This window comes from Schistocerca americana, chromosome 5 (genome assembly GCF_021461395.2).
Source record: "Schistocerca americana isolate TAMUIC-IGC-003095 chromosome 5, iqSchAmer2.1, whole genome shotgun sequence".
Taxonomy (NCBI): domain Eukaryota; kingdom Metazoa; phylum Arthropoda; class Insecta; order Orthoptera; family Acrididae; genus Schistocerca; species Schistocerca americana.
The window spans coordinates 349,342,669-349,358,228 of NC_060123.1; the positions used below are offsets into that span (position 1 = coordinate 349,342,669).

Below are 15,560 nucleotides of genomic sequence, written 5' to 3' on the forward strand. Positions count from 1 at the left end.
TCAATTGTGTGGAACCTCTGCCAGACAGTACTAATAGGGGATATTAAACATATACATAAAAGGACAGTACAATTGCCACAGGTTTGTCTGACCTGTGGTAGAGTGTCACAGAGTCACAGAGATGCTGAAGAAACTGAACTGGGAGACACTTGAATATAGATGCAAACTGTCCCAAGAAAGCCTGCTTGGAATGTTCCAAGAACCAGCTCTAAATCATGAACCTAAGAATATACTACAACCCTCCTACATATTGTCCCCATAGGGACTGTGAAGACAAGACTATGTTAATTACAGCTCACATGGAGGCATTTAAAAATCATTCTACCTGTACTCCACACATGGAGGGGGAGTAACCCTTATAACTGGTACAATGGGAAGTACCCTCTACCATGCACTTTGCAGTGGTTTGCAGAATATGGATGTAGATATGCAAATACACATGATACCTACAACAGAACAACAGCTCATATATCAAAATTCAAATACGAGACAAGCATCAGAGTAAATAGCACATTCAAAATAGAAAATAAACATGACAAACAGAAAATTTCAACATTAAAAATAGAAAATAAACACCACAGTAAACACTGTTCATTCATTTATCCATATGCATTATTGTGCACTGACATTAGGTATGCAGTTTTGTTTGATATGTCAATAACAGAATCACTACGTTCAAAATTTCGGTAGTTGTATGACTACTTGAAAATGTTTTTGCAGTTTTTTAACAATTAGAAACATATATGCAGGAGTGCATCCTTTCTTACAAAACAATTATTTAGAAATAAATGAGTACAACTTCTAATATGACTGGATAGCTAGTTTACATTATATTATCATTACATTGTACTATCAGTTATTGATTATTTTTGTTGTTCTAATAAATTGGATGGATAAAAATTTACCCACTAGGCAGTGGCAGCAGAAAACAAATATAGTAATTATGGAAATATGCAAGCTTTCTGGGCCAGTGGCTTCTTATTTGGGCACAGGATTGTAGGAGAAGAAAGAGGAATGAAGAAAACGGACTGGCAAATGGAAAATTTGTGCAGAATCCCAGATCAGGGGGCACTTACCGGACAAATCTCAGATCAAAACTAATATTTAAAAACAAAGCCTTTGAGGAGATTTGCCAGGTATCATGAATTATGACTATTAATGTTGTACCCTTAGAAAAAGATGCAAGAATCCAGAAAATCTCATAGATAATGACAGAAAGAAACAATCCAACAATGCGACTAAGTGAGGTAAGAAATAAAGGGAAAGTTAATAATGGTGCTGGAGAAAGCTTATAAGATGTGGTGGTCAGGAAGAGACAAAAGAGGAAAGGGTATTGCAGTAACAGTAGCTAAAGAACTAGCAAACAAAGTACTCAAAGTAGAAAGAGTAAGTGATAGAATAATTAAATTTAAAATAATGATGGAAGGAAATATTCTTGATGTATTCCAGGTTTATGCTCCTCAAATATGACGTGAAATAGATGAGAAGGAAGAGTTTATCAATAAACTGGAAGATGCTGAAACAACTAACAAGACTTCGATTATAGGAGACTTTAAGGCTAGAGTTGGGAATGATAAAAGAGGATATGTAACAGTTATAGGAAGTCACAGACATTATGAGAGAAATGAGGAAGGTGAGGTATTACTAGCCACATGTGTGAAAAATAAATGAATAATTAGCAATGCATGGTATAAGAAAATAGAAATTCACAAGTTTACCAGATAAAGTTGGAACTTGGAATAGAAATCTGTAACACACTGTATAATAATAACTGGAGAAATCAGAAGATGCTGACAGAAGTGAAAGTGATACCAATCTTTAATCTTGAAGAAGACCATAGACTTTTTGTAGGAACACCAAAAAACTTCAGAAAAGGTACCTATGAGGGGAAAAGACAGGCAAAAATTTAATGCTGAAAACTGAAATATAGAGAAACACAAGACATATACAGGGTGAAGATTGAGACTCAGCTTCCTACAGATGAGAAGAAGGATGTGGAGGAAGAATGAAGCAGGTTCAAACAGATCCCAGTCAATGCAGCAGAAGAAATATGTGGAAGGATGTCAACAATAGGGCCATTCCATGGCAAGTGGTCAAGTTTAGAAAAAAAGTTCCCACATGAACATCACAGGCTGCACTTAAATTTTATGTGAACATTTGCAGATGTTTCCAATGAATGATGGCAAAGTTTTACTTTTGCCAATCTAATACTTGAAGAGGTATGGTCATTTGTTTGAACCCATAATGCAGCCATAAGTTTTTTGCAACTTTGAGACATAATATCTACAGTAACATTTTATTGAAAGAAACAAAACTAGGTCATCTTGTATAACTTACTGCATTCTCCTAAGGAAAATAAGAAAAAAACATTTACTGGGCAATTTGCAGATGGATAAGTTGAAGCAAAGTTGGCTGCAAAAATATACTCCTGAAAAAATTGTGAAGTTTAGCTTCTTATATCTCAGGAATTGCAGGCCACACCTGACACGTTGCATATAATAACTTATCAATGCAGGGTCTTAGAATATAAACTTTCGTCCTTCCACTGCTTTCTAATAGTTTACTGTCTGAGGGCAAAGTTGATGATCTTTCTAAAAATGCCAAAAATGGCTATTTTTGATCCAGTTTTTCAAGAAAGATTCTTTTGAATACTCTTTTAAGCTGTTTTCATTTGCATAATACTTCAAACAAAAGTTATGTCATCACATTTGTTGACTTTAAAAAAGCATATGACAGTATAGACCAAGAATCCCTTTTTGAAGTGTTAGCAGAATTTGGACTAGACAAAAGACAACAAACATCATAAAAGAAATACTCACGGAGACCAAATCCAAAGTAAAATTAATGGGAGAAATAAGCACAGAATTTGAAATAGACACAGGAGTACATCAAGGGGATGGACTGTCCCCAGTGCTCTTCAATTGTGCTCTTAAAAAAGTTGCTCAAGAATGGAGAAAAGCAGGTGCACCAGCACACAGACCGAATGTAAGGGCATAGAATTAGACTGTTTAGCATTTACTGACAACATGGCACTGATCACTCAAGACATTACTGATACACAGAAACAGCTAGAATTATTACAAGAACAGGCAGCAAAAATAGGATTAGAAATTTCATTTGAAAAAACAAAATTTATGACTGACATCAAAGATGCACCTTCTGATCTCAAAATTGGGAATAACTACATCTCTTGAGTAAAAGAACTTAAATATTTAGGTGAATGGATTGCAGAAAATTGTAATGAAAATAAATCTGTCAGATCAAGAGTCCAGAAAATGGAGATGGTATGTCAGTTAACAAAAAACTTTTACAACAAAAAGAGTCTTTCATGGAACTGCAAAATACAACACTACACAACCTTAATTAAACCCAAAGCTCTCTATGCATCTGAGACACAAAATCTTCAACATGGAATACTAAAAGTGGAATCAGAAGCGAAAGAACGTAAAATAATGAGGAAAATCCTAGAACCAAGAACTGGTGTGCAATGTCCAAAACCCAATGCAGAAACATATAAAAATATCTCCAAAATAACAGCACAATGTGCATGAGAAGACTCCGATTCATAGGGCTTTTAGAAAGAATGGACTCAAACAGATTAACACACAGAATCCACACATTTTTAAAGAACAAAACTACAAGACTGAATTGGTACAAACAGATGGAAAAAGACCTGAGAGAATTAGGGTCTCTAAATCTACATGACAGAAATGAAATCAGAAAAATCGCAAACACACAGGGTTTTGAGGAAGATGAGAGGAAAATTAACTGACATACATGGTCTGCGCAGTGAAAATTAGCCCATTCATTGTGTACGAAGGAATACTGGGCAAAAAGGAAGGCCAACAAATGTTGATTATGTGTAGTCCTAAGTGATACATCCACGAAGAAGAAGAAGAAGAAAGAACATGTTCTAAAGCATCTAAAAACTATATTTGGTTTTGCAACATGAGTGTATAAGGTCCTAAAAAACCAATGGTAAGGTGGAGATGGATTGGAGATGGGCCCATATTCTGCTGGTACTCAAATTAAATCTGACTTCTTTTATTATGTTCTACAATTGTTTAGTACCGTCTGTGGAAGACAAAAGTCTTGATGACTAGCTAATGTCTTGAGACAGAAAATCTGCAAGTAAGTAGGCTTTTTTTTTTTTTTTTTTTTTGCATCTCTAAAGCATTCAGCTCAACAAAATTCTTTTTAATTAAAAATTGAATGGACTAAAGAATCCAATAAAAAGGATAGTTTTCTCTTTTTTATGGCTCTAATAATTTGTGGCAATCACATTAGAAAAGTGAAATTTTTTGGGGTCTGTGTTACATAATAATCCCATAGTGACATCATCTGGCCTGCTGTGTAGTTTTCCTCATGACATTCTACAGCAAATTAAGTAAACCTGTAAAACATTCAAGTACCCTAGCTTGAAGTAAACACAAGCTTAGGACCCTAAAAGAGACCTCTTCTGACACTTATAGAAATGTATCATCAGCTTGGAATCCTGTGTAAAGAAACCTGTATCAGGTTAGGGAACTTGTGGTGAAGAAACTCGCCCATGGCTGCTGTTGTACAGCTATTGGGCATGGCCTCTGTGGTGATGGTGATGCTGGTTTTCTCACATTAAAAGGCACCAGTAGTGTTTAAGCCACCATGCACCAGACCAACAAATTTTTAAGGTTTTTCATTTGTACACTAATGTTCCACATTAACCACAAACCATACAAACACAAAGTACACTGTACTTTAACCCATAATTAAACTAGCATATCAATAGCATTATACAATAGACAGACATACTAAAAAATCTCTTCAGCATGAATCCATTCCAAGAAAGTCAGGAAGACTGCTACAAACATCACCAAAATTTACACAGTGTGACAGTGGTGTAAAACCTGCAAGCTACTTATACACTGTGTGCTGCAGCCATTGTGCAACAATTCTACCACCATGATCCCCACTGCCTTGATAATTCATAGTTAGACTGTGAAGTTTATAACCAATTTTATCTGTGGTTATAACAGAAAAACAGATTGAAATTGGTGAGTTGTGACAAAAGACACCCCTTTTTTGTTTGGACTTTATTTTCCTTTCTAGCCATCAAGGCATTTGATATTACCTACCCCAGAGTACTAAACAACTATAAAACATAATAAAATCTGTCAGATTTAATTTGAGTACCAGCAGAGCGTGAGCAATTTTCAATGCACCTCCATCTTGTTGCTGTTTTTTAGGGCCTCATATGCCCACAATGTGAAACCAAATACAGTTTTATAGTTAGCTTAAAACTTGTTCTTTCTAATGAAACTGGTCTGAAAGATTTTGCAAAGCACTCTTTTTTTGTGAAAATGGGCCAAAAACGGCAGTTTTTAGAAAAATCATCAATTTCTTCCTCAAGTTGTGAACTATCAAAAAGCAGAAGAAGAATGAAATTTTATATTCTAAGGTCTTCTGTTGGTAAGTTATCATGTGAAAAGTTTCAGATTTATCACACAATTACATCTGGAGAAATAAAAAGCTAAACTTCACATTTTTCCAAGTGTCTATTTTTTTCATTGACTTTGCTTCATGTCATACATATGCAAATTGTCCAAGAAACCTTTTCTATTATTTTGCTTAAGAGAGAGCAAAAAGTTCTATAAGATGACCTAGTTTTATTTCTTTCAAGAAAATATTACCAGAGATATTGTTGAAAACTCATGGGTGCACTGTTGACAGCTGCACTATGGGGTCAAACAAATGACTATATCTCCTGCAGTATTGAATTAATGATCATGAAACCTCACCAATATTCATCAGAAACATGTGCAAATGTTCATACAAAACTGATGTAGTCATGCGAGAACCTCTAGACCACTTGCCATGGAATGACCCATAGTCCGACGCAAAGAAACTCCATGGTGGAATGAGACAATTTCAGAAGCAGTCAAGAAGAAGAAGAAGAATACACAGAGAGAATGGTTCAAAAACAGAATGAAACATAATAGAGATGAATAGAAATAACTAATCAGAGCAGTGAGGAAAATTACTGCATAGGTAAGAAAATGTCTTAGGAGAAATCCACAAAAGAAATAGAAGAGTATTTTAGGGATGACAAGAAGATATTATTCTGCATATTAGGTAATACAAGAAAGAAGAAACGAAATATTCCAAAAAGCATCAACAAAGAAGTAAAATCCATGTGAGAGAAAGAAGTTTTGAAAGTCTGGAAAGAATAGTCCAAAAATTGTATGAAGGCCAGAACAAAACAAATACATGTGATAAGATAAAGGGAGACAAAATAAATAACATGATCACAGAGGAAACAGAGAGAGAAGATCTGCAGATGTTGAACATAGAGAAAGCTGTATAAGAAATGAAAAATGGCAAAATTCCTAGAGTAGATGACATCACAGTGGAAATGATCAAAGTTGCAGAACCTGTTAGAAGTTCAGTAGCTGGATTGAATAATGAGGATAGTACAGACATATGGAAAGATTCTTGATAACTGCACAAAGGCAATTATTGCATCTATATTTAAGAAGAATAACATTGCACTCTGTGAGAATTACTGAGGAATAGAACTATTGTGCCACTGCATGAAAATTTATGAAAAGATAATTTTACAGAAAATCAGGAATAAGACAGAACCACAATTAAGAGGAGGACAACAAGAATTTCAACCTGGAAGATCAACTATAGATGCCATGTCTACAGTAATACAGATTGCAGAAAAGAACCGGGAATTTGGGGAAGACATTTTTGTTGCATTCATGGACATAAAAAAGGCTTATGACACTGTTAAAAGGGAAGAGATATGGCAAGGTATGAATAGATTGGAATTGTCAAAAGGAATGCAATTGAGAATCAGAAACAAGGCCAACCACTGCTTTAACTGTGTTATAACAGGTGACAAAAAATCAGAATAGTTCAGAAAGGACAGAGGGGTTCAGCAAGGAAATGTGCTCTCACCAGTGCTATTTAATATAGTCATAATGACATCATAAGGAAAGTTCAGCAAGGGCCAATAGCAAATGATATGAAAATCATATCATATACAGACAATATGATGATCTGAGAAGAAAAGGAGCAGAAACTGGAAGAATAACTAAATATTCAGCAGAGAGTAATTGAAGAAGCAGGCATGGAAATAAACTTGACAAAACGTACCTTAATAAAAGAAAAAAATGAAGGATGTAAGTTGTAATGGAAAAATTGTTAAATAATCAGGTGCTTTCAAGTATCTGGGAAGCAAATTAACAACAAAAGGAAACATCAAGGATGAAATTTTGGAGAGAATAGAAAATTGTTCAAAATTTTATTATTATGAATAGTAGAAATTGAAAAACACCTGTCACAATGAAGTTCATGATATACATGTCGTGTTACCTGCTAATTTTGACCTATGGATCAGAATGTTGGAACTGAGCAGAATACAAGCAACAGAGATGCACTTGCTATGAGGGATAGGATGAGGAACAAAACAATATGGAACACCCTTCAGATCAATGCCCTAAAAAAAACTAAGGAGAAACAGGCTTAAATGGTTTGGCTATGTGAAAAGAATGGGACAAGAAAGACTTCCAAGAAGAACCCTAGAACAGTCAGAATCTAGATGAATACCAACTAGGAGACCACGATCAAGATGGAATGATAAGGTAAGGGATGACATGAAACAAAGAGGACTGCAATGGGAGGAGGCGCTGAATGACAGACTGGGGGGATAGATAATCTTGATGAGGATCTGTGAACGATCTATATTGGCATAAATATTTCAACAAGAAGAAGATGATGTTAATAGTGGTGATGGCCTTCAACAAGATGAATATTAATCAGTTCTCTACTCTTGATCTTCAATTCATACTACTCGTCCATGTAGCACATAAATAACTGAGTTTCTGATGCATGATATTTGTATGTAAATTAATAAACAGTCACCAGTTACCTGCTGCTGGCAAGTACACATCACTACTGCCACATAGGATTTTAGTCATCATTGTACTCTTTGGAGGACAATACTGATGACTTAAAACTTTCTGCAGCGAAAGAGGGGGTGGTGGACAGGAAAATTTTGGTCATTGCTGAGCACAGTCATACAACAGCTGTAGTTGATTTTCACTTTGCTACTCATTCATTACCCTTGGGACCCTCCCATGAATTATGGAACTTGCCAAAGTGGGATGGCTTGTCTGCTTCAGTGTTACAGATAGCAGTACTGTAGGTGCAACCACAATGGAGGGATATCAGTAGAGATGCTAGACAAACCTGTGGCTCCTGAATAGGGACAGCAGCCTTTCCAGTAACTGTGCAGGCAGCAATCTGGATGACTGACTGATCTGGCCTTTTAACACTCAGCCAACATGGCTTTACTACATTGGTAGTATGAACTCCTGAAAGCAAGGGGAAACTGCAGATGTTATTTTTCACAAGCAATTGAATGCAGTCCTACTGTATGGCTTAACTGACGGCATCCTCCTGAAGACAATACTGCAGAGGTAAAATAGTCCTCCATTTGAATCTACAAGCAGGGGCCACTCAGGAGAATGTGGCCATAATGAAAAATAAAACTAGTGTTCTATGGATTGGAGTATGGACTGTTAGATTTCTTAATCGGGTAGTTAGGGTAGAGATTTAAAAGGGAAATATCAATCTGACATTTACCATTTTTTGTCTTTAATGCATTAAAGTTATGTCTAAAGTCACTGAATTTCTTACAAAAGCCTCATTTTGCAGAAATTGTGCATCCAGAACTTGTCACTGATACATCAGAAAAGCAAGAATCCTTCTATACTCATCTGAACATCATTATTCCAATCCTGTCAGGAATAATATGCACAGTGGCAGCATCAATCTGTGTTTGCATTGTTGTCCATAGAAGGTAAATGGATTGGAAATAAATAAAACGCTATTTTTAGTCTTTATAAAGCAATTAAAATTGCAGTTTTTGAATGTCTATTTAATATAAATTTGGAAAGCCTCATTTTCAAAATATTTGCAGGCACTATGCAGGATACAAACAAGGTGATACTGGCTTTGGTGCAAAATCACTTGCAGAACTTGAAAATCAGCGAAACAGTGACCAACAAAGTGGAGGACACCTACAGGGAGGGCAGTTGTATTCACCATCTCCAGCCAGAAAAGGAGACTCTTCTCTCAGTGGCCAAAAGGGCAGTGATACATCAGGTATGTTGCTTGGATTAAAAATAATTTGTTATGTTTGCAAGCATGCACAAGTGTACTGTTGCATGTTGCAGGCACACTTGCACACACGCTCGCACACACACACACACACACACACACACACACACACACACACACACACACACACACACACAAAAATGAGAGAGAGAGAAGTGAGGGAAGGAGAGGAAGTATAGGAGAGATAGGGTGGGAGGGAGGAGCAGGAAGGGAGGAGGTGCTGCAGCTATACAGCATATGCAGATAATAATGTGAAGAAGGCTCACACAAGCACTCATTTCTCTCTTAGTTCACTGCAGTATTAAGACACACCAGTAGTTTACTTGGATTTGTTTTGTAATGCCATTAACCAGTGTCGTCATATGACACACTGACCATACTGATGATAATATTTTGAAAATGCAAGGACAGAAATGACAGATTGCCAGGGACTATTATGCAGAACTAATGATAATCAAATAAGGTAAGTCATTTGTCCAAAATGTCCTTATAATCAGAAGCTTTCATGATACTAAAGGATCCATGCATTTGGCAAAGATGCATACCCATACCATAAAATTTCCTCCTCCATGCTTCACGGCTGGTATATTACAGTGTTGATTCCACCTTTTACCTTTAGTATGATGAACATGCTCAGTATTCTGTAGCAAAGGCAAATCTCTTCTTCCTATCTAAGTATGGCTTTCTACCAAATCTGATCATGAAGTTCATGTTTTACTGTAGAGACATGAACTGCCATGCCATAAAGCTTGTTCAGACCACCAATAATCAGTATTCTGAGGATCTGAAGCAGACTGTCTTCTAACAATTCTGTCAATTTTGATGGTAGTTTCTCATGGCTGACCTTGTCATAGTTTGTTGCTCAGTTGGGCAAGGATTCTATAAATTTTGTTCCAAACAAACACTAGATTTATAAATACTCCAAAAGTGTGACAAGTCCCAGCATATGTTTTACTTTATTTCAAAGCCTGCAGCAAAGCCTCCATTAAATCTGTGTCATATTCTTTTCAGTTTGATTATTAAATCTGTGTCATATTCATTTTGATTATGATATAATTCTCTATAAATGACTGTGAATTTATCTTGAACAGGACACTTTCAAAATTAGGTAAAGAGGACTTCAAAATGCCAAAATACTTTTGACCTGCAGTTAATCTTTTTTCCTTGTCCTGCACATGCTTACTCTGCTGTGGAGACTCTGCTGTACAGTGGAAATGACACCAAATTCCACAATCCCTTATGGTCTTGAGTTGATCAGTTTGCTTACATGCTGGTAACTTTATTGCACAGAAATGCTTTGTCCATTCACTTAATGAACATTACTGTAGCATATATTGGTACCAGGAGTGTTGAGACTCAGTAAGAAAGAGGGCCAACTGGAAGATCCACAGGAGGAAGAGAGAAGGAGAGCTAGAGGAAGGTAAGATGACATATACAGGAGACACTTCAAAGGAATAAGGTGGTTGAAGAAACCGTTCTGGGGAAGACAAAGTGGCCTTGAAGGAGAGGAAGGAAGACAATCTTAACAGTGAAACTTGTCAAAAAAGTGATGTGGGGAGGAGGGGTGCCAGGAGAGGAAACATCTGTATTACTAAAATGCTATCCCAGAATCTAGACCAGTTGCAGGTTGCCTAACTAACAGCTTCCAGGGCTAACAAAAATTTGATTTTCAGTCTTTTGTATAATTGTTAACGGAATTTAAGACAATGTCATAAGCTACTCATTAAGAGGTATTATATTCACCTAGTATTTGAGAATGAGAGGACTTAGTCACTTCCAACCACTTTTACACATAATTTCATACCTTTATTAAACATTTTCCTCACTGATACCCCGTACAAAATGAACAAAGGAAAATGTTCATCGCTTACTACATTTTCATTATTCATGCAGTCAAGCTTCAGGAACAAGCATGACATTTTAATTTCTTACTTCTTTAGTACTAGCTCTATTCACAATGCACTTCACAGACAATATATCACTGAATGTACCTGCATAATATATCATTGTGTGGCACATAGTTCAGGAGATATGACGCTATAAACATTTAGATGCATGAAAAATGAACTTTTCCATATAGTGAACACAGAATGCCATGGCCGCTAGTTGTACAAACAGCTATAGGCATGCGTGGGGAGAGTGCTAGGGATGAGGGTTACGTGCAGGCACTGTAGGGAAAATTCTGAGCACTGGAGGGGAAGTGCTATTCGAAACTGAAGCCTATGCTCACATCTTCTGTAAATGTTAAGTGTGGGGCCCTCCACACCCATAATTGCAAGATGGCCATTCAAAACGATCTACTGTCACCTCTGCTTTGGTTGGTATCTAAAAAGAATTTCACCAAAAATGTAGTGATTTATTTTTACCTGGCTTGTTAACCATTTGTAACTTTCAGAGAAGCATCATGAGTGGCAAATTTTGAGTAAAACGTACACATTTCTCTGGCTTCCATATTAAATTTGCTTCTTTTGCCAAAACACATCGGAATTTACACAGCCTCTCCTCACTAATATGTTGTGCAGATGTAGATGCAAAAGAATTCTGAAAATGCAGTTTATTAAATTTATTAAGTGAGGAACTGAGGAAAAATAAGGTCAGTAGCTTATGAAAATGCAGTTCTCAGTACAAAATAAACATGTAATGTCTTCACTTATGTTGTTCCAAAACCCATAGCATTTCTCATTTCACCAGCTATTGGTGACCATTCAAAATTGCATTCTTTCATAGAAAAAGTCTGTAGTTAGTTGAATAACACAATTTTTGCATAATAATCATGTCACAAAATACTCTGCTCTTTGCATGCTGTTATTTGCCAAAATCTCATTTTGATATTTCAATCCTTTTATGAAATATGAGGAATGCTTTTGTGTTAGCAGAAGAGCCAACACCATATTATGAGTGGAGGCTGAAATGCACGTGTTTTAGCTCACACAGGCTGGCGTGAGGAGGGAAGAACTATACTGACGTGAGGTCTGGAACATGACAAGAAATGAGAATTTAGAAAGCAGACGTAATTAGTTTGATACCTAACTTTAATCCATTAATGATGAACATTGCTCTTAATGGTACATGATTCACAATATTATCTGTTCAGCATACATTCTTGAATATAGTGATTATAGTAACTGAATATGGCACCTTGCTATGTCGTAGCAAATTACGTAGCTGAAGGCTATGCTAAACTGTCGTCTCTGCAAATGAGAGCATATGTAGACAGTGAACCATCACTAGCAAAGTCAGCTGTACAACTGGGGCAAGTGCTAGGAAGTCTCTCTAGACTAGACCTGCCATGTGGCAGCGCTTGGTCTGCAATCACTGATAGTGGCGTCGCGCGGGTCCGACATATACTAACGGACCGCGGCCGATTTAAAGGCTACCACCTAGCAAGTGTGGTGTCTGGCAGTGACACCACAAATGCTGTGGATATTTCACTCTTGCTTTATCACTGGTGTGGCACAATCGCAAATGAGTGTGCTACGTCAGATCAGTTCTCTCGAAATTGGTGACAGACAGACCTCCAACTAAGTCTAAAGAACAATTTAATATGTTAGCTAAATTTCATACACTGCAACATATTATGTAATATGCACCAAATGCAAGATCATACCAACCTCTATTTTTCATTACAAACTCCCTTTGAATTTTGCACAGTGTCTTACTTCCATATAAATATCACAATAAGTATGACCATTAACAAAATGATGGGCACAGCATTATGAAACTGACATATAAAGCTATAAGTAAATCAAAAATGGATTTTTTTACCAAGGAGTTTCTGTAAAATCATTTGAGAAATACTGCAGGGCATGTGCCTCGATTCTGTCATCACTGACTGGCCGAGAAGTTTCAGACACTGTTGGCCTCCCATCCCAAACAAACAAACAAATGAACTCGCCCACCTCTTTAAACAAAAACTGGTCACTGCTCATAGGCCACCATATACTGTGTGAGCTGTACAATGTAGCACAAATTACCCAGACTATATTCATCCAACATTTCACAATGGGACCACTTAGCAACTTCCGATAAACTTTAAGCATAATTTCAAAAAATTTTCTAACATACTTAAAGTCAAATATTTAATACATTACCTCATTTGTAAAGCAATCAGACATATGAAGCTGTTTAATAATGGGAGTTTGAGTCTTTAAAGAATTAGGGGTTTACTATTGGTGAAATAATATGGAATAAAAATGTACAGTTTCTAGAGCTAAGTGAAGCAGAGTAAGCTGTGAAACATCAAAGTACTCATAACAGCACAAAAAACTGTGGTTTAATACAGATGCAAAACAAATTAAATGTCAATGGTACAGAAAAATCAGATTTAATTATTAAAAAAGCAAAATGAGTAAGTTGAAGAATAGATGCTGATAAAAAGTATTAAGCTATCACCTAGCTCACCAAATTCTCATGCAATTGTATGCTGGGGTTAAAAAAAAGTCACCTATTCTTACAGGATAGCCACCTGTTTGCAGACAATTCAGCAGTTACTCAATGTGATTAACATTGGTTCTTATACATCTTTCAGTCCTCCTCCTTAATGAAATAGGAGTTCATGCAAATACACATGGCTGCCCTTGATTTCTCCATATGCATAAGAGACAAGTTCCTGTAATGTGTATCCATTTTCAATGGATCCCATTGCTTTTAAATGTCCCCATAGTCAGAAATCTAAGGGACTAAGGTCACATGAATGGGAATATCATGCTGCTGGGCGTTCTTGACCAATACATCGCTCATTAAATGTTTGTGTTAGGTACTCTTGTGTAAGGCATCGAATATGGGGTGATACATAAACCACATCTGTTGTCTTCCTGCAAGGGTAATGTTCTCCAATTGCAGACAGAAACACTGGAGCACATTTCACTGTTCATGTTATTCACACACCGAGGAATCACCAATCTCATTCTGATGACAGCAAGCCTCAAAAGATATGAAAGGAATAGCTGATATTGGAGACAGTTTTAAGTGCTATGTCTGACATCATCATCACTATCAGAAGGCTCAATACAAAAGCAAATGCAACCAATAATAAGTGAGCAATGAATGTCAAATGCAAGGCAGTCAACACCATTAACACTGACCACTCTCTACGTAAGTGAAATGGCCCATGTCTCAAACACTATTTTTTCTGTGACTAATGCTATGTTTTCTATGAATATGAAACACATTTTTAATACACCCTGTACATATGCTTTCACTCATCTGGTGTTTCCTTATACTCAGTAATTGATCAATCTGGCCAGGTTAAATTTTGTTTTAATAGAAAATAGGAATATCCTATGTGTCATAACCCACACTAGTTCTGCAATTTAAAATGTTTCAATTTGATGACATCTTGGTCCATATTAATGAATAGGGTCAAAAGAACAATGTTAATACCAGGTCCATAAACACAATGGGGCCTGGGTTAAGTAAGAAAAACAGCTGCAATAAAAGTTTCAATTGAATTAACTTAATAATCCCAAAAGAAAGTTCAATGTGGGACAATTTTAAAATTCATTTCTCTTTATTATACTCTTTCATTATTCTCATGCAACCAAACATTACTCATTTAACAAATTTCATGCAGATTATGTCTCATAACTTGTAAATATTTAAATACACAATCTATTAAGCAAATATAAGCTACTGGTTGAACAAAAAATTTATTTACTGCCAGTTGTAACCACACAGTCTTCAACAGTTATCATAATATATCAGCCTGTGAGGATATGTTGTAGTCATAACCACAGATCTGACACAAGCAATTGCAATGAAAACACGTAGGTCAGAAACTGTGGGCCCTAATTCAAAACTTACCAGTTACTATCAAATAAATTATAGCTAACTGAAACCCTCAGCTGCCGACAGGTGTTGTTGATATACCTCGATGTGGACAGCTGAAAATGTGTGCCCTGACCGGGAATCGAACCCGGGACCTCCTGCTTACATGGCAGACGCTCTATCCATCTGAGCCACCGAGAACACAGATGAATAGCGCGACTGCAGGGACTTATCCCTTGCACGCTTCCCGTGAGACTCACATTCCCAACTGTCCACAATTCTACATATGTAATGTACCTTATAGACATTTGCCCATTCACTCATTACTCGCGCACGCTTTGGCGATTCCCGTAAGAGTTTGGGCAGCCTGTGCGCATTCGCACAGACGAAGGTCAATGGCTGGGTAGCCTTTAACTATATATATATGAAGACAGTAACTGTTCTCAAAAGAACAGATTACTGTTGATGACCGTGCAGCTTTCCCCTGGGATAAATGATGACTAACTGAAACCCTCAGCTGCCGACAGGTGTTGTTGATATACCTCAATGTGGACAGCTGAAAATGTGTGCTCCAACCGGGAATCAAACCCGGGATCTCCTCCTTACATGGCAGACGCTCTATCCAT

The 15,560-nt window shown here is 36.7% G+C and overlaps 1 protein-coding gene and 1 non-coding gene across 2 annotated transcripts in view; one reads left to right on the forward strand and one right to left on the reverse strand.

Moving 5' to 3' along the window:
* Positions 1–15,560, forward strand: part of LOC124616368 (Down syndrome cell adhesion molecule-like protein Dscam2) — a 445,499-nt gene that overhangs the window by 342,029 nt on the left and 87,910 nt on the right. The window contains exons 25-27 of the mRNA XM_047144679.1: positions 8,704–8,848; positions 8,969–9,153; positions 9,383–9,385. Coding sequence (XP_047000635.1) covers positions 8,704–8,848; positions 8,969–9,153; positions 9,383–9,385 — 333 coding nt within the window. The remainder of the gene's footprint in view (positions 1–8,703; positions 8,849–8,968; positions 9,154–9,382; positions 9,386–15,560) is intronic.
* On the reverse strand, positions 15,062–15,136 carry Trnat-ugu. The gene has a single exon. It is a non-coding gene; the product is annotated as a tRNA-Thr (tRNA).